An 18,067-nucleotide genomic window follows, 5' to 3' on the forward strand; every position below is an offset into this window, starting at 1 on the left:
TATCTCAATAAGTAAAAAAATATATATAATAATTGTTTCAAAAAAAAAATTAGACCTCACGTTAAACTTTAGTTTTAGATCGCATATATGTTTGAGTAACCCCTGCCATTGTCCTGTCTTATTATAGTACGTAGTTAGTTATCACCTTACGTGGGAGGAAAACACATCATCATTTATTTATAGAAAAAAGTTACAAAGAGAAAGGTAAACAATTAAGAAAGCTAACCTGGTTGGGTAGACTGTCTATGCTCTTGCACGGGGGCAGCTCAAGGGGAAGTGAAGCATTTGCTGTAACCTGTAAGTCTCAAAATTTTGAGGCCTCAAAAGATTTTAAGTAGTGAATTTTAAGATTTTGTGTTTCGTTTAGACAATATTAAAATTTATAGGAAAAAAGTATGAAATCTTATAAGAAAGAAAGAAAGAAAGACTAATTTTTAATAATAGAAATATTTTAAAACTGTGAATTAAACTAATTAAATCTTCATATTAATAAATAAAGTTTTTTTACAACAAGATCCAAGGTAATGTATTGCAAGCACATGGTTAACATCATATTAACTTGAGTTATCATTAAATATAACAAAAAAGAAAGGCATTAGTAATTTTTGGAAAAAGATAAAACTAAAAAACATATTATTCATCCAAATTTCAATTTAAAATTCTTTTAGTTAACCCTAAACGAGGATACATCCATGAGAAATCTTATTAGATTTTATTAGGTATGATATAAATCCAAATGGAACACAAAAAGAAATGAATATTAAACCGTATGAGATAAGAACTTTTATTGAGCTACTCTTGCCCCTCCACCAGTTTGAGCACCAACTCCTAATCTTCATGCTCTAGTTTTAGCGTCCTCTTATAAAGCACTTAGTACATTTTCGGAATTTTTCTCTTTGCTATGTTTCACGTCACAGCGGCAGCAACGACGGAGCAGAAACAGAAGCAGACAGCGGCGAAGCAGAATCAAAAGGTGGCGGCAATTGTGCAAGAACAAAAGCCAGAAGGCGGCAGCAGCAGAGCGGAAACAGAACGTGCGAGTCCACGCTCTTTCATTATTCGAGCATAAATGCCGAATTTTTTTTCTTGGTCTGTTGATGTCATTTTGACTGGTTAATCGATATTATGTTATTTCCTATCATTAATTGTAATTTCACCTGAAATTTATACAACAAAGACAAGATGATGCTTTTTACTGCGGTCTCTGTTCCACTTTACGTGACATATAATTTATTAGGAGTACGAAGGTCGTACTCACTAATTTTAAGTATAAAATTACGTAAAAAGTACTATACTTTACAATAATTAACAATTCAAAATATTTAAAATCTTCAACTAAATTTAAGGGCAGCATATTGTGACTACCACTTTTCCGTATTCAAATTCTTCTTTTCCCATTTCTCACTCTTCTCCATTCTTTAAATCATTTTACCATCTTTAATTTTTATGTTGTCAACTTTTTTCTTTTTATGTCACCCTTCATACTGTCAAGTGATACTCATAAATTACTGAAAGATCTTGAATTTGGGTAAAAATGTCAAAGATTAGTGATATATCTAGAGTAAGTTCAAAGAATATTTTTATGCAGTTGGTGGAGGAAGCTAAACGAGTGAGTTGGATTATTAAGGGAAAACATTATTTTTAACATGAGTATCTAACCCAAGGTCGAAAGATATCATGATCACGTTCATAAGAGATCATGTTCATGTTTTTAAGAGATCAAAACAATAACCTGCACATTCACTTTCTTTTCTCCTCCTCATCTTATACTTTCTATGTGATAAATGATAATTATAATTTTTGCATTGGTCTTTGTTTTACACATTCCCAGCTCCTCCGGCAAATGTCGGCATTTTGGATTCTAATTCTTGTAATTTTTTATGTCAAATGATGTCCTTTTTTTCTAATGGAATGTTACAATTACTTTCGAGATTTTCAGTATCTTACATTGAAGACAGGTTGATAATTATATTGAAACATATGATTTATGATCCCTTGAAATAATCATATATCATAGAAAATTTTCAGATGTCAGATAATATACATCAGTCTAGATGGTTGCAGTACTATTTGCCAATACAAAATTTACCAAATATGTTGGACAATATTTCTTCAGAAATATCTTCTCCACTTATTTGTCCAAGTGCCAAAGCAGCTTCCCTTAGGTCTATTGTCCAGAAATCAAGGGGCATATCTTCCTGAATAGATGACTTTAACCTCACGAAAGCCTCCTTGGTTCGAATAAGCTGCTCGCATTGTCTCTGGAAATTATAAAACCAAAACGCAGCTCTCGTTTAGCTAAAACCATGAAATATGAATGGACTTTAAACAAAGGATAAGCTGCCTAAAAATGGTTATTTCGTACTTCGTAGAAGACGATAAATAAATAAAAGACAGAAGTACTCAAAAAAATAAAAGCACAGTAGTTATAGTGAAGAATAAGGATACAATACTCTCTAGTTCGCAGTGACATGGCCTGGTTCATTGCCAAGCAATAACCTTTTGACGATAGGCAGAAAGGGGCAAGCAAATAGGGACTTCTACCTAAATTTGGAACGCAACAACAGTCTACGGCTACAAAGGTTGGTCTTTTAGAGTATAAATAATAGATTTTCAGGGCAAATAGTGATTCAGGTTGAAGGATTTCCCAAGCAATTCCAAGTTTCTTAGTAGGGCCAGTTCGGTTGGACATTTGACAAGACGCTTGGAGGCAAACTGAAAAACTAGATTGCTGAACCAAGGGTTGAGGACTGCAGACTAAAATGGTCACACCAACACCTAATGTGTGAAGATATCGATATGAGAAGATCTAGAAAACACACAGTTGTCCTGTCTTAATAACTTTTAACTTAGAGGGAGGAACAAGCATCACATTTCATTTATAAAGTTACAAAGAGAAAGATAGAAATAAGAAAGATCTTCTGTAATGACAGATGAATTCAGATTAGATGCGAAAAATATCAAGTGACAAGAGGTTTAATAACTTATGCAGAGAATCAACCTCTATTTATGGGTAACCTTTGTGTTTAAGATAGGATATGGATAAAGATATAAACAAGAGGTTTTTCAGTTACTAACTCTCATTGCATCATTCAGTCGTCCTCTCATTCCCTTTTGTCCTTTTGGGTACAAAAGCTAGATAGTAGAGTATTACTACAGGAAGGGAATGAGAACAATTTGATTTCTTTTCAGGGATCGGGTCTGAAGATTACTTTTACTTTTTCTTATGATTTCACTCCTGACATAAGGTTCAAAAATCCGAAGCAGATTCACATCAGGGGTATCTAGTAACAAATCAGCATTCTCCTCTTTCCTTTTACATAGAATTAAGCCATTGTCTATTAATACTTTTTTACTAGCACAACTCTAGATAACAATGTCACTACACGGCACTACTTATGCATTCTATTATAGAAGAAGAAGATCAGGAAGCTAACCTGGTTGACTGCCCATCTGCGACCGCCAACAGGGATCTTATTGAGAACCATAATTTCTATTATTGCTGCCTCAAGTTCTTGAATCCCTTGACCATTGACAGCACATGTTGGAATGTGCTTGTTGAAGGAGAAGCCGCATGTATTGACCCATTCATAAGAGTCGGAGGGAGCGCAGTCTATTTTGTTGATTACCAGAATCAGTGGAGAGCTACATCCAGCCGCGGTCTGAAACTATAGGAATAAACTTAATCTCAAATGTGTCTCCTAATACCAGAAAACAATAACAGAGCTGCAGAAACAAGAATCAAGCTCTCTAACAGTAACAGAAAACAAAAGCTAAGTCATTACTCATTACAGAGACTTTCTTCTATAAGTTCCATGAGAAAGGAGAGAGTAAAGTTCCATGTTGGCTGCATAATATAGAGCACACCAACTTTCAGCAGTTGAAAAAAATTTCATATTAGACTGACTTCGACAAAATCAATTAATGGAAACCAATGATAACAAGACAAAATAAAGCAAGACTATTTTTATTCAACTTAACGCAAAACAGATTATAGAAGTTCGTAGATCAGGGAAGAAACAAGTATTTCATATTCAAAGTTATATGTGAATGGAATAGTTTATAAACCTGATTCCTTTGGATTCTCTCAAGGAGCTGTGTATCCTCCAGAGTCCACCCCTCTGCTGCACTTATGGTCATTATTACGACATCAGCATTTCTAGCAACAGCTTCAGATCTTTCCACACCTGTTAACAGAATGCTACGAGAATAAATAAAATAAAAACTCAACACAGGTAGTTCATGTCATATTTCATCGACGTAAGAAAAAGAGACTAGGAAAAGGAAACAATATCATTAATTGGGTTCAACAAAGCTGAGGTACCATCACAGGGACCATCATTGGATGACGACTACATTCACCAAGAACTTTGACCGGAGATTCAACAGAAAAATGCTTATGCCGATGATAACTCTGACCAAGTGTTACAGTTTGGACTCTTCATATAATCAACTAACATATGATTCTTTCGAGACACAATTACGAGCAAACTCTTAAAATGATGTTATGTTTCAGATCTAAATGCTAAATTCCACAAGTTAGATGAGAAAACCAATGTAGCAATGAGAGAAATACATTTGATTAAGGTTATGAGAACTATTGACCGTCTGACTCGGAAATACACAGTAGACCCCAAAAGCAACAACAAAGAAGAACCATATTTTTTCACGCACACTTAATCTGTGTATAAGGAGCTGCTAAATTGCCCTTCAAAGACTTTAAATGTTCAATGACCAAAATTTTCAACAGATAAGAAAATGGCAGGCTTCAGTCAACATTGGAAAAGATATAAACTTGGCAAACAGATAGGTCTTACCTATTTTTTCCACAACATCATCAGTCTCCCTGATTCCTGCTGTATCAAGAAGTGTAACAGGAACACCACAGACAGAAACATTGGCTTCTACGACATCCCGCGTAGTACCAGCAATATTTGTAACTATTGCTCTATCAGTCTGCACGCTAATATAAGGCACGTGATTAGAAATGAATGCCAGTACAATAATAACACAGGAAGCAGACACTTTAAACTAGAGAAATTCTAAAGAATTGGGGAGTGCTTAATATGACATTTTACTTTTTGAGGAAATTATTTGTCATGAAAAACATTTTATAAAGTTTTTTGGCCTTTTTACTACTAGAAGTAGCAGTAGTAGTAGGGCTTTGATAGAGTAAAGTTAGACAATCATGTTTATATGTTCGAGAAGCGACTGGAACGCAATACGAGTTAAATACTTGTAGCGGAAAATGACTTGCACTCCTAAGAACACAAGTTTTTTCATTTTATGCAACAAATTAAGGGAGACAATTATATATTAGGGGATTGAAATAGCTCATTATTATTTTTTTTACACTGTCTTATAGTTGTAGGTTTGGGAAGAAGTTCCGAACTGTGGCTTGTAGATAAATTAAATGTGATCAACTGAGTCTAGCACAACCTATTGCTGGCTAAATGTATATAATTTAGATTGTAAAACTAGCGATTCAACCACTATATATACTTTCTATACCAAAAGGAGCAAATTGGTCTATAGCAATATGAAGCAAGGTGATGAAAGAGTTCTTGAATTGATCCCTGGTGTTAGTTTACAGATATGTATAGTGTAGTCTTGTCCCACATTGGAAGATGAGTAATATCTCCTTGTAGTGTATAGCTATAAATAGGGACCTCTTGTATTGTATTTATCATTCAATATCAATAACATATTTTCTCCCGTACTTTCTCACATGGTATCAGAGCATTAGTGAGAAACTCGTCGTTGTGCATCATTCAAGCAACTTCCGGGAAGAAAGACCTCTTCGCCGTGCAATTTTCCGGCGACTTAGAAGGTTGTCCGTAAGCAAATCACTTTTTGTTGGTGTTGTGCAAAAACCTACACCACCACAAGACTCCTCAGGCTCCGGCGACCAAACCCCAGTCAACCCCACCTGAAAACACACGTCCACGCGCCCTCACGCGTTTGGAAAAGAAAAAATTTTCGGCGAGATCTGACCCACGCGCCGGCGCGTGAGCACTGTTCCGGCCAGATTTTGAAAAAGTTCCAGTTGAACAGTAGGATCGCCTGGTAATTCCGATCCTACCCTCACTGGTTTTGTTTCATTCCGACGACTTTGAGTTTTTCCCTCAGCTACAGTAGATTCCAGCGTGCACAATGTTTCCGGCGCAAAACATCGTTCTGTTTTCCTGCTGTAAACAGTGTTTTTCAAGCTTTTTCTTCAGTTTTTTCACAGGAGTTACTTATTTCCACTATTTCAAGTTAACCATACTACTACAAATTGTAGCGACATGGGGAAACATGACAGAGAATGGAACTTGGTTCTGAATAGCTGAAGATGACATACGATTAATAAGATAGCAAGATGTAAGAACTGCATCCCCCCAAAAACGCAACGGAGCATGAGATTGTATGAGTAGGGTACAAGCAGTTTCAATAAGATGTCTATTCATTCTCTCTTCCACCCCGTATCTTTGGAAGCACTTGTTTTGTCCATAACCTTACTCCAGGAACAGATAAGTTAGCTCCTCGTGCTCTTAAATGCGTATTTCTGGGTTTCTCGAGAACACAAAAGGGGTATCGATGCTACTCTCCTGACCTCCAGTGGTACCTTATGTCTGTTGATGTTACCTTCTTTGAAACTCAATCATACTTCACAGGTTCAGGTCATCACTTAGATATTTCTGAGGTACTACCAGTTTCATCTTTTGGAGATTCAGTCACTCCAGTTCCACCACCTACAGCTCCAGTTGTAGCTCCACCACCTGTAGCTCCACCACCTATAGCTCCAGTTCCTCCACATAATCCAGTTCAACCTTCTGCAGCTCCACCACTCTTGACTTATCATCGTCGTCCACATCCACCATCAGGCCCAGGCGATTCACGCCCCGCATCAGATTCGGCACCTATTGCGGACTTGTCTCCTCTTAGTCAACCAATTGCACTCCGCAAAGGTGTACGATCCACACTTAATCCTAATCCCCACTATGTCAGTTTAAGTTATCATCGTTTGTCGTCACCTCATTATGTTTTTATATCTTCTTTGTCCACTGTTTCTATCCCTTAAGTCTACAGGTGAAGCACTATCTCATCCAGGATGGCGACATGCTATGATTGACGAGATGTCTGTTTTACATGCGAGTGGCACTTGGGAGCTTGTTCCTCTTCCTGCAGGTAAGTCTACTGTTGGTTGTCGTTGGGTTTATGCAGTCAAAGTTGGCCCGGATGGCCAGATTGATCGTTTTAAGGCTCGTCTTGTTGCAAAAGGATATACTCAGATTTTTGGGCTTGATTATAGTGATACTTTCTCTCCCGTGGCTAAAGTAGCATATGTTCGTCTCTTTTTTGTCCATGGCTACTGTACGTCATTGGTCTCTTTATCAGTTAGACATTAAGAATGATTTTCTCCACGGTGATCTTGAGGAAGAAGTTTATATGGAGTAACCACCTGGTTTTGTTGCTCCAGGGGAGTTTAATGGTTGTGTGTGCAGATTGCGCAAGTCACTATATGGTTTGAAACATTCCCATCGAGCTTGGTTTGGTAAGTTCAGCACAATTATTCAGGAGTTCGGCATGACTCGTAGTGAGGCCGATCACTCTGTGTTTTATCGGCATTCTGCTCCTAATCTGTGTATTTATCTAGTGGTTTATGTTGATGATATTGTTATTACTAGCAATGATCAGGATGGTATTACTAATCTGAAACAGCATCTCTTTCAGCACTTCCAGACTAAGAATCTGGGCAGATTGAAGTATTTTCTAGGTATTGAGGTCGCTTAGTTTAGCTCAGGTATTGTTATTTCACAGCGGAAGTATGCCTTAGACATTCTCGAGGAGACTGCAATGATGGGTTGCAGACCTATTGACTCTCCTATGGATCCGAATGCTAAGCTTCTGCCTGGACAGGGGAGCCTCTTAGAGACCCTACGAGATATAGGAGGTTGGTTGGCAAATTGAATTACCTCACAGTGACTAGACCTGACATTTCTTTTCCGGTGAGTGTTGTAAGTTAGTTTATGGATTCTCCCTGTGATAGTCACTGGGATGCAGTTGTTTGCATTCTTCGGTATATAAAGTCAGCTCCAGGCAAAGGATTACTATTCGAGGATCGAGGATCGAGGCCACGAGCATATTGTTGGGTATACAGATGTTGATTGGGCAGGATCACCTTTTGATAGACGTTCTACGTCTGGATATTGTGTTCTAATAGGAGGTAATTTGTTCTCGTGAAAGAGCAAGAAACAGAATGTAGTTGCTCGATCTAGCGCCAAAGCCGAATATCGGGCCATGGCTATGGCAACGTGTGAGTTAGTTTGGGTCAAGCAGTTGCTCAAGGAGTTAAAGTTTGGAGAAATCAGCAAGATGGAACTGGTGTGTGATAACCAAGCTGCTCTTCATATAGCGTCAAATCCAATATTCCATGAGAGGACTAAACACATTGAGATCGACTGTCACTTTGTAAGAGAAAAAATACTTTCAGGAGATATTGTTACAAAGTTTGTAAAGTCGAATGATCAACTAGCAGATATTTTCACTAAGTCTCTTACTGGTACTCGTATTAGTTACATGTGTAACAAGCTCGGTACATATGATGTGTATGCACCGGCTTGAGGGGGAGTGTTAGTTTACAGATATGTATAGTGTAGTCTTGTCCCACATTGTAAGAGGAGTAATATCTCCTTGTAGTGTATAGTTATAAATAGGGACCTCTTGTATTGTATTTATCATCTAATATCAATAACATATTTTCTCCCGTGCCTTCTCACACCTGGAAATGTCTCAAGTAGAGCTAATGGTGCAAGTCGCATCCTGCGCAAATTATAAAAAAAAAGAGAGTTGGCCATTGCATGGAACCTCCCTTAGTATGTGTCTCCAGTTACAGTCTTACGGATGGGATTTCTATTTACTGGTCTACATTTTGCTTCAGATTTAGTTGCTGATTCATAAGTCTATGCCACTGTTAAGAGAAGTAATGATAACTAATCAGGAAAATAATCAAGTACAAGGATGAGATGGTAAATAATGGATATAATTTTGGAACATACTTTGCTCCATGCATTAAGAAGGCTTGATTTCCCAACATTCGGTCGACCAACAATTGCAATCTGCAAGATATTCATTAAAAATCATGTTATCTTAATTATTAGTTGAAAGCAGGGAAAAATTAAAAAGGCCATTCTTTGGATGGCCAGCTAAAAAGCTAGATGTGCTTTAAGCTATTCTCAAATTCTATGAGAAATTTATGACATGTGTCCTTTGTGTCTTTCTCCTTTTCGCTTTTAATAATTAGTTCCTAGAGACAACATTCACTAGCCTTGAATAAGAACTTGGTCCGTATGAGTAACCTGTAGTCCTGACTGCAGAAGCTTGTCATAGTTAGCAGTTTCCAGTGCATCATCCAGATCATGCAGCATCCCATATATTTTGTCCATAATAAGATTTAGATCAATGGGTGGCATCTCATCGTCGAAATCAAGACGAGCCTCAATTTCAGTTAGCAACTCAATGCACTGCGTTCTTAGTGATTTGACCAAAGAAGAGAAACCCCCCTGACAAAATGAACACATTGTTCAGCATCATTCCCTAGCACTAAGATAAAAGGCAAAAAAAAAAATGCCGAATTTATTCTTTATTGATATATAGAAGGGTCAACAACTCTTTTCCTTTAAAAAGAGTCAAAAACTCTTGTAATTAGAAAGTGATTTTATACAGCTGAGCACCTCGATTCCTGCCAATGCAGCATCTGCAGCAGCCACTGACTTGGCCGATATTAACTTTTCCACATTCTCAGCTTGAGAGAGATCCAAACGACCATTTAAGAAGGCGCGGAGAGTGAACTCGCCTAGTAAAAGTGAGAACATAAAAAGAGGTGAGTTGGAGGAGAAAGACTCTCACCTCTTCTATCGCTGCGTAGAAAAAAAGTGACAGTTGCTGTGTAATATAGCATAGTAATTAAGATTTAGCAATGCAATGAAACTATACAATGATGTACAGACAAATGAATCTTCATAACAGTTTTCAATCTACAGAAACCAACTCTTCCCAAAAACTTAGCTGCTGCGGGTTTAGACATTAAAACAGTCAATTAAAGAATATAAGGATGACGCTAACCTGGCTCTGCGAGCCTCGCACCAGCCTCCAAACAAGCCCTCAAAACACGTTGAAGGCACACTTCACTTCCATGACACTGAAGCTCAACCACATCTTCTCTAGTGTATGACTTTGGGGCCAGCATAGGAATCACCAGAACCTAAGCAAAAAAGATATTTAGAGAGAGAGAGAGAGAGAGAGAGAGAGAGGAAGAAAAAAATATGGCTCCAAGAAAATATTCATACATACAGTTTCGAACCACTATTCACAATGGCCTTAACTAGGATAATTTTTTTTCCCTTGAGTCTGGACATCTATTAGCACATTGACCGCCTTTCTTCCTACTTATCCCTTCTTTCTTACATCAAAATCTAGAAAACAATGCACCTAGCCCATATGTAATATGACATCATGTACGAAAGATTGCATAAATTCCATATGTTGGTGCTTTCTTTCCCCAATTTTTCTCTCTCGGAAAATGGATAAATGATAAACTTGCTCAGAAATAAAAATAGAAGGACGATCATACAAGTGCAGCAAAATCTGCATATATATTCTAAAAATCGGTGCCTCTTTTTCCTCCATTTGTTTTCTCTAATGCACAAATGATAAACTCAAAATAACTTTGAGACAAGCACAAACAGATGATACTATCTCATTTGGGCTATAACCAACCACATAATACGAAAAAGGGCACTAAGACACCCTCCAATTTCCCTTCTCCTCCCCCACCCCTACCCAAAAAGAAAATATTCACCCAAGCTAGTCCCAAATTTCAGTAAAGTCTTCCTTTTAATAAAAGCAGAGCCAAATGAATGTCATTAGAGGTATTCATTACCAAGCTCCTTAACTATGATCAAATTTCGTAAATTCTTTTCTCAAAACCTGTTCTACGCATGGAATTCATTCAGTAATTTTATGACAAAGAACTAGACAAAATATTGAAAATCTAAAAATTTAGATAATTCCCTATGTGCCAAATTTATCAATAAAAAAGTATGTCTATGATGCGTAATATATTTAACAAGCTAAAAAAAGAACATGTATAAGTACACGTACTTTATTTATCACAGAAATCTGACACGGATTTCCATCGGAACCTATAGTTGGGCATCCAAAATGTGAGTTAAAGACACAATCGAACTTAATTCCAAGCAATTTATAGACTATGCAGGATTACCAACTTATAGAAACATTGATTACTTTACTATCTCTTTATTTCTTCAAGGTAAAGGCATAAAACACATTAAGCTGGCCCGAACACCGCGGTTAAAAAAAAGAAGAAAAAGGCATGAAACATATGTAACCAGTAGGAATTTTAATAAGCTATAATAAGCTATAGGACAGGAAGTTTTGCCCTGAAACACTCGCTCTTTTTCATTCTACAGACACCTTTCCCTCGCCTTATCTAAGGGGTTATAGAATTAAAAACATACCCAATTCTCAAAGATATGAAAATAAGAAGAACAGATAAAAGTACTAGAAATAGTAAGGAGAAGTAGTAACTAGTAAGGGCTAAATTCAGATATGACGCAACAGAGGCACCAAACTGTTATGAACCCGTCATTGGACACAGTGTTGGATAATGATGTAGTTGGGCTGAAAGACCAAATGGGAGAAGAGCTTGGGCCTGGGGATCAACTGCGTAGGAGCAGAAGATTGAAACAGCCCAATAGGCTTTTGGGGGATTTTATATGGCAAGCTGGATGAGGCAAGTGTCAATAGCTGGTTGGTTATAGAGGAATATTATATTGTTATAATAGACATGTCTAGTATCAGTAGTGGTATGGTTAATGTGTAATGTTGCATCTCTTTCTCTATCTCTTTCCCACCTTCTTGGTGTAATCCCTTCTCACCTCTTACCCTTCTGTTACAGCTTTTCAATTTCCTTCAAGTTTGTAATTTCCTTTCAGTTGTTGAATCAAATTCCCCTATTAGTTGCTATCAAAAGTTTGGTTTACTTCATTGGTGCTTTCATTGTTATCTGCCAAATGGTGGATACTCGACTCAAGCAACTGGAAGACACGCAAACGGGCATGGCCCGGGAGATGTCGGAACTCCGCATAGCATTTGATGGTCAGCATAAATTGATGCAAGAGGTTCTTTCTCAGGTGGCTTCCATTGGATCTCAGTTGAACGGGTCCGTAGCAGAGACGTCTCGTTCGAAGACGACTGAGCTGGTTCTGTCCACAAACGATAGTGGTGGTAACTCTGTCGTGCTCCGGCACAAACCTGCTTCTGTGGAGTTGAGTCGGTTCTCCGGCGATCCCCCAGATGCTTGGGTTTTTCAGGTTGACAGGTATTTTTCGTTCTACAAAATTCTTCCAGAACAGAGGCTGACGATTGCTTCGTTTTACTTAAGACGGGGAGGCTCTCGAATGGTATCGCTGGCTCTTCCGTAACAAACAACTGGTTGACTGGCCTCATTTTGCGGCTAAGTTGGTAATTCGATTTTAAAAAAAGAGCTGGAAGAACCTGAAGGTCGCTTGGCCAAGCTCCGTCAGTTTTCCACCGTTGCCGACTACCAGGCTCGGTTCGAAGCAATAGCTAATGAAACGGAAGATGTTTCTAAATCCTTGATGCTCAAGTTATTTGTGTCTAGGCTCCGTTCGGATATTAAAACGTCAGTTTTGGTTCACAGGCCCAAAACACTTGATGAGGCCATTTCTTTGGCCCAAACTCATGAGCAGCGTTTGCAGATAGAAAGAGGGCCCATGCAACCTGCTTTTTCTAGAACCCAACCCTTACTGCCTACTCCTCCGTCCAAAGTTATAGTGCCAGCACGCAATGCCTCCACATCGGGCCCTCGAGTGCCCGCCAAACAGCTAACGCCGAGGGAGATGCAGCAACGTCGCGATAAGGGGTTGTGTTATTATTGTGATGAGAAATACGTGGCAAATCACAAATGCAAATCCCTACCCCAAATCCTTCTGCTTGAAGACGATTCCGAACCACTCATTGCCGAATCCGCACAAATCACGTCGGATGAAATGTTGGCAGAGGAACTTCAGTGCTTGGAGTTACAGGCCCAATCGACAATGTCTTATCACGCCTTAGCTGGTGGTCATTCTCCAACAATTCTTCGCTTCAAGGGTTATGTCCATGGTTCCCCTGTTACTGTCTTGGTTGATGGTGGGAGTACACATAATTTTATTCAGACACGAGCAGCCAAATTCCTGAATCTTACAGTTGAACCCACCACTAATTTTTCGGTGGTTGTGGGAAATGGCCAGCGTTTGCGTTGTGAAAGAGTAATTCGTGTTGTTTCATTTACTGTCCAGGGAACAGACCTCATAATGGACTTATATCTCTTGGATTTCCATGGCGCGGATATTGTTCTGGGCGGCGCTTGACTAGCCACTCTAGGTCCGGTACTGGCCAACCATTCCACTCGCCAAATGGAGTTTTATTTGGAAGGCCAGCAAGTTAAGTGGGTGGGTGACCCCCCGGATGATCTGCAACCGGCTCAATTACAAACATTACGCCGATATCATGCCACTGATGCCATTGCTACTTGTTTTTTCCTGTTTCTAGTGCACGAAGATTCTGGGGCACCACAGGATATACCTTCAGAGTTAGGGGCATTACTGGATTCACATGCTGCTGTCTTCACTAAACCACACGGACTTCCACCCGTGCGAACAACTGACCATTCCATTCATCTTGCCCCCGAGGCTAGTCCAGTCAATGTCAAGCCCTATCGATACCCTCATTTTCAGAAGCAAATAATGGAACAACTCGTATCTGATATGTTAAGGGACGGAGTAATACAACCTAGTACAAGTCCGTTCTCATCACCAATCTTGTTGGTGCGAAAGAAGGATGGATCATGGCGCTTCTGTGTTGACTATAGGGCCCTTAATGCCATTACCGTGCGTGACAGATTTCCAATTCCCTCAGTTGACGAGTTGTTTGATGAATTATATGGGGCTAAATTTTTCTCAAAGTTGGATCTCTTGTCTGGTTATCATCAGATCCGTGTTCGCCCTATTGATGTTCCTAAAACGGCATTCCGGACACATGATGGCCATTACGAGTTTTTGGTTATGCCGTTCAGTTTATCCAATGCCCCATCGACCTTTCAAGCAACCATGAATGACATTTTTCGGCCTCATCTTCGCAAATTTGTACTCGTATTCTTTGATGATATTCTCATCTATAGTTCATCCTGGTCGTTGCATTTGGAGCATTTGGAGTTAGTCCTCAAATTGCTCCAACGACACCAATTGGTTGCAAAGCGCAACAAATGTCAGTTTGGGCAGACCAAGGTGGATTATTTGGGCCATGTTATATCTTCAGATGGGCTTGCCGTCGACCCCTCAAAAATTTCTATTGTACAACAATGGTCCACACCTAAGTCAGTTAAAGAGGTCCGCAGTTTCTTGGGCCTTGCGGGTTATTATAGGCGCTTTATTCGTCACTTTGCCACTGTGGCCAGTCCATTGTCTGATTTACTCCGGAAAGACGCCTTTGTTTGGAATGAGCAAGCTCAACAAGCCTTTGAGGACCTGAAGTCTAGGCTTAGCTCTACTCCAGTTCTGGCCCTGCCCAACTTCGATGATGATTTTACTCTGGAGACTGATGCCTCTGGCGTAGAGATTGGGGTAATCCTGTCACAGAAAGGGCACCCCATTGCCTTTTATAGTCAAAACTTATGTCCCAGGATGCAAAAAGCCTCAACTTACCACCGAGAGATGTATGCCATCACGCAAGTTGTGGCAAAATGGAGGCAATATCTCTTAGGGCGACGTTTCACAATAATCACTGACCAGCAGTCCCTCAAAAACCTCACAACTCAGATAATTCAGACCCCAGAACAACAAAAGTGGCTAGGAAAATTAGTTGGGTATGATTTCACCATCAATTATCGACCGGGAAAACAGAATAAGGCTGTGGATACCCTGTCTAGACCACCTGAGGTTGGCACATTTTATGCCATTTCTGAGCGTTCATTTGAGTGGCTCGCTGAGTTGATAGAGGCAAACAAAATTCATCCTGAGTTGTTGGCCATCCAGCAGGGCATGGAAAACAAACCTACGGATTATGCAGCCTACTCTTTTCGCAAAGGGTTGCTCTTTTACAAAGGTAGTCTGGTCATACCACGCGATTCTTCCTTAAAGCAACTTTTGCTTCAGGAATTTCATGATTCAAAGATAGGCGGACATGCTGGTGTTGCTCGTACTTTTCATCGCTTATCCTCGAACTTTTACTGGCCAGCAATGCGTAATGATGTTAAGGTTTACATTGCCTCATGCCAAATATGCCAACGATCCAAGGACATCAATAAGCTACCTGCAGGTCTTTTACAACCGTTAACCGTTCCCGAAATGGTTTTTGAGGAGATAGCTATGGATTTCATCACTTGTTTGCCGAGCTCTAAGGGAAAAGCCACCATTATGACCGTGGTTGACAGACTTTCTAAGTACGGGCACTTTATTCCTTTACCGGCAACTTTCACTGCCCAGTCCGTGGCTGAAGCTTTTGTAGTCCATATCATTAAGTTGCATGGTCCTCCTCGAACAATTGTGACGGATCGAGACCCTCGCTTCCTACATTCATTTTGGCAAGAGCTTCATCGTTTACAGGGGACTGTTCTAGCCATGAGTACTGCTTACCATCCCCAAACCGACGGGCAATCTGAGGCATTAAATAAGTGTGTGGAGCAATATTTAAGGTGTTTTGTGGCTGACAACCCGCATGAATGGGTACCCACGTTACCATGGGCCGAGTTTTGGTATAATACAGCTTTTCAAACTTCAGCGGGGATGACACCCTTCCAAGCATTATATGGCAGAGAACCTCCCACCATCGCTCGCTATGTGTTGGGCAGTGCTTCCGATGATTTGATTGAGCAGTACATGCTACGGCGAGATGAAGTATTGGGGATCCTGAAGTTTAATCTGTCCAAGTCACAATCCCGCATGAAAAAAGATGTTGATAAGGGGCGAACTGATGATCATTTTAAGGAAGGTGACTGGGTGTTCGTGAAATTGCAGCCATATAAGCAACAGTCTTTGAGGAGCGCTCACCAACACAAGCTAAGTAGGAAGTACTTTGGACTTTACAAGGTATTGAAGCGGATTGGCTCTGTGGCATACAAGCTTCAATTACCTGAAGAAGCTAGGATTCATTCAGTGTTCCACATTTCCTTACTCAAGCGCTGTAAGGGGCAGCCAGATGAACAGATTACACCATTACAACTTCAAGATTCAGCTGTCAGAACCTTGGGGACAAGGTTCTCTTTTCAGGAGGGAGTAATGTTATGAACCCGTCATTGGACCCAGTGTTGGATAATGATGTAGTTGGGCTGAAAGACCAAATGGGAGAAGAACTTGGGCCTGGGGATCAACTGCGTAGGAGCAGAAGATTGAAACAGCCCAATAGGCTTTTGGGGGATTTTATATGGCAAGCGGATGAGGCAAGTGTCAATAGCTGGTTGGTTATAGGGGAATATTATATTGTTATAATAGACATGTCTAGTATCAGTAGTGGTATGGTTAATGTGTAATGTTGCATCTCTTTCTCTATCTCTTCCCCACTTTCTTGGTGTAATCCCTTCTCACATCTTACCCTTCTGTTGCAGCTTTTCAATTTCCTTCAAGTTTGTAATTTCCTTTCAGTTGTTGAATCAAATTCCCCTATTAGTTGCTATCAAAAGTTTGGTTTACTTCACAAACCCTTCAATATCTCCAATGTAGTACAATTTACATGTCAAAATTGAAGAACAAATGCACCAAAATAAGAAGGGAAAAACAAGAGTTTGAAATTATACCTCATCAATCACATTCCCATGAGAGTCAGAAACAACACCATACTCTATAACATGGCTCTTAGGCCTCCACTCAGAAGAACTCCTTTTCTTCTTTTTCAAGTTGGGACGAAATACACGACCAACTATAGGAACTGCAGAGGGACCAGATAACCGGATAATCCCAACTGCAGCTGCTGGGCCACCCAAAGAAGTAACAATAGCGGCAATGGTGCTAGTATTCGCAGCTGGGTCAAGAGGGCTCACTGTTCCACACCCAAATAACCTCTCATCTTGCTTCAGCACCAGAGTACTCTCTGCAATAAAAAAAGATTCAAACTTTACCACTAAAACCCCAATTCTTTCAGCACCACAATATTCTCAGCAATAAAAAAGATTGAAACTTCAGCATTAAAAACCAATTATTTCAGCAGCACAGTATTATCTGCAATAAAAAGATTAAGATTTTAGCATTAAAGCCCAATGTTTTCAGCACTAGCGTACTCTCTGCAATAAACAGATTGAAACTTAAGCATTAAACCCCAATTCTTTCAGCACTACAGAGTTCTCTGCAGTAGAAAGACAGAAAGTTTAAAAACTATTCCATTATTTCAGCAATACAGTACTCTCTGCAATAAAAGGATAGTAGCTTTAGCATTAAAAACCAGTTGTTTTAAGCAAATGGGGGTATGAAGGAAGATGAAAGGAGTCACCGTTAGCAGTAGTATGAAGTCTGGGAGTAGGTTGGGAAGAAGAAGAAGAAGAAGAAAGAGGGAATAGAGAAGAAAATGTTGTATGAATCGGGATTGACAATTTTGGGAAGATGGAGGAGGCTAAGGGTGGGGGCAAAGGGGAACGTAGGTGGGTGAGGAGATGGCGGAATGCTGGTAGCAAAGCCATTATCGTGGCTTTGGGGTTTTAGGATTTGGGGTTGCTTATCATAACTGATAAACCCATTTGTGTTTCTTGATTAACCTTTCATTTCCAATCACGTGCGTTCCACGTGACCGCGCAACCACTCTCACAAGAACGACCGTAGGTATCATCTTTTGGCAATTTTGTATTAGATACGTTATAAAAAAAAATCAAATTATGGTGGATGTCTATTCTTTCTTTATGATCTTTCCAAATACTTAATGACATATTCAATGATATATTTTTATGTTTAATGACATATTCAATGACATATTTTTCTTCACGTTTCATGTCTATATAAAGGTCTTGTAATAGATA

At 39.5% G+C, this 18,067-nt stretch overlaps 1 protein-coding gene across 2 annotated transcripts; it reads right to left on the minus strand.

Moving 5' to 3' along the window:
• Positions 1 to 1,984: 1,984 nt before the first annotated feature.
• Positions 1,985 to 17,780, minus strand: LOC107789613 (uncharacterized). 2 transcript variants are annotated; one of them, XM_016611457.2, is made up of 10 exons: positions 17,548 to 17,780; positions 16,859 to 17,151; positions 10,108 to 10,246; positions 9,717 to 9,838; positions 9,342 to 9,545; positions 9,042 to 9,101; positions 4,818 to 4,956; positions 4,069 to 4,187; positions 3,438 to 3,662; positions 1,985 to 2,261 (listed from the first exon to the last, which is right to left on the minus strand). In XM_016611457.2, exons 1-10 carry the CDS (start codon positions 17,732 to 17,734, stop codon positions 2,067 to 2,069), a joined length of 1,683 nt encoding a protein of 560 aa, XP_016466943.1. In that variant the 5' UTR covers positions 17,735 to 17,780; the 3' UTR covers positions 1,985 to 2,066. The 2 variants fall into 2 exon arrangements, with proteins under 2 accessions (XP_016466943.1, XP_016466942.1); XM_016611456.2 differs by having other exon boundaries at positions 3,438 to 3,668.
• Between the last annotated feature and the right edge of the window lie 287 nt (positions 17,781 to 18,067).

Source organism: Nicotiana tabacum, chromosome 12 (assembly GCF_000715075.1).
Source record: "Nicotiana tabacum cultivar K326 chromosome 12, ASM71507v2, whole genome shotgun sequence".
In the NCBI taxonomy this organism is placed as follows: Eukaryota; Viridiplantae; Streptophyta; class Magnoliopsida; order Solanales; family Solanaceae; genus Nicotiana; species Nicotiana tabacum.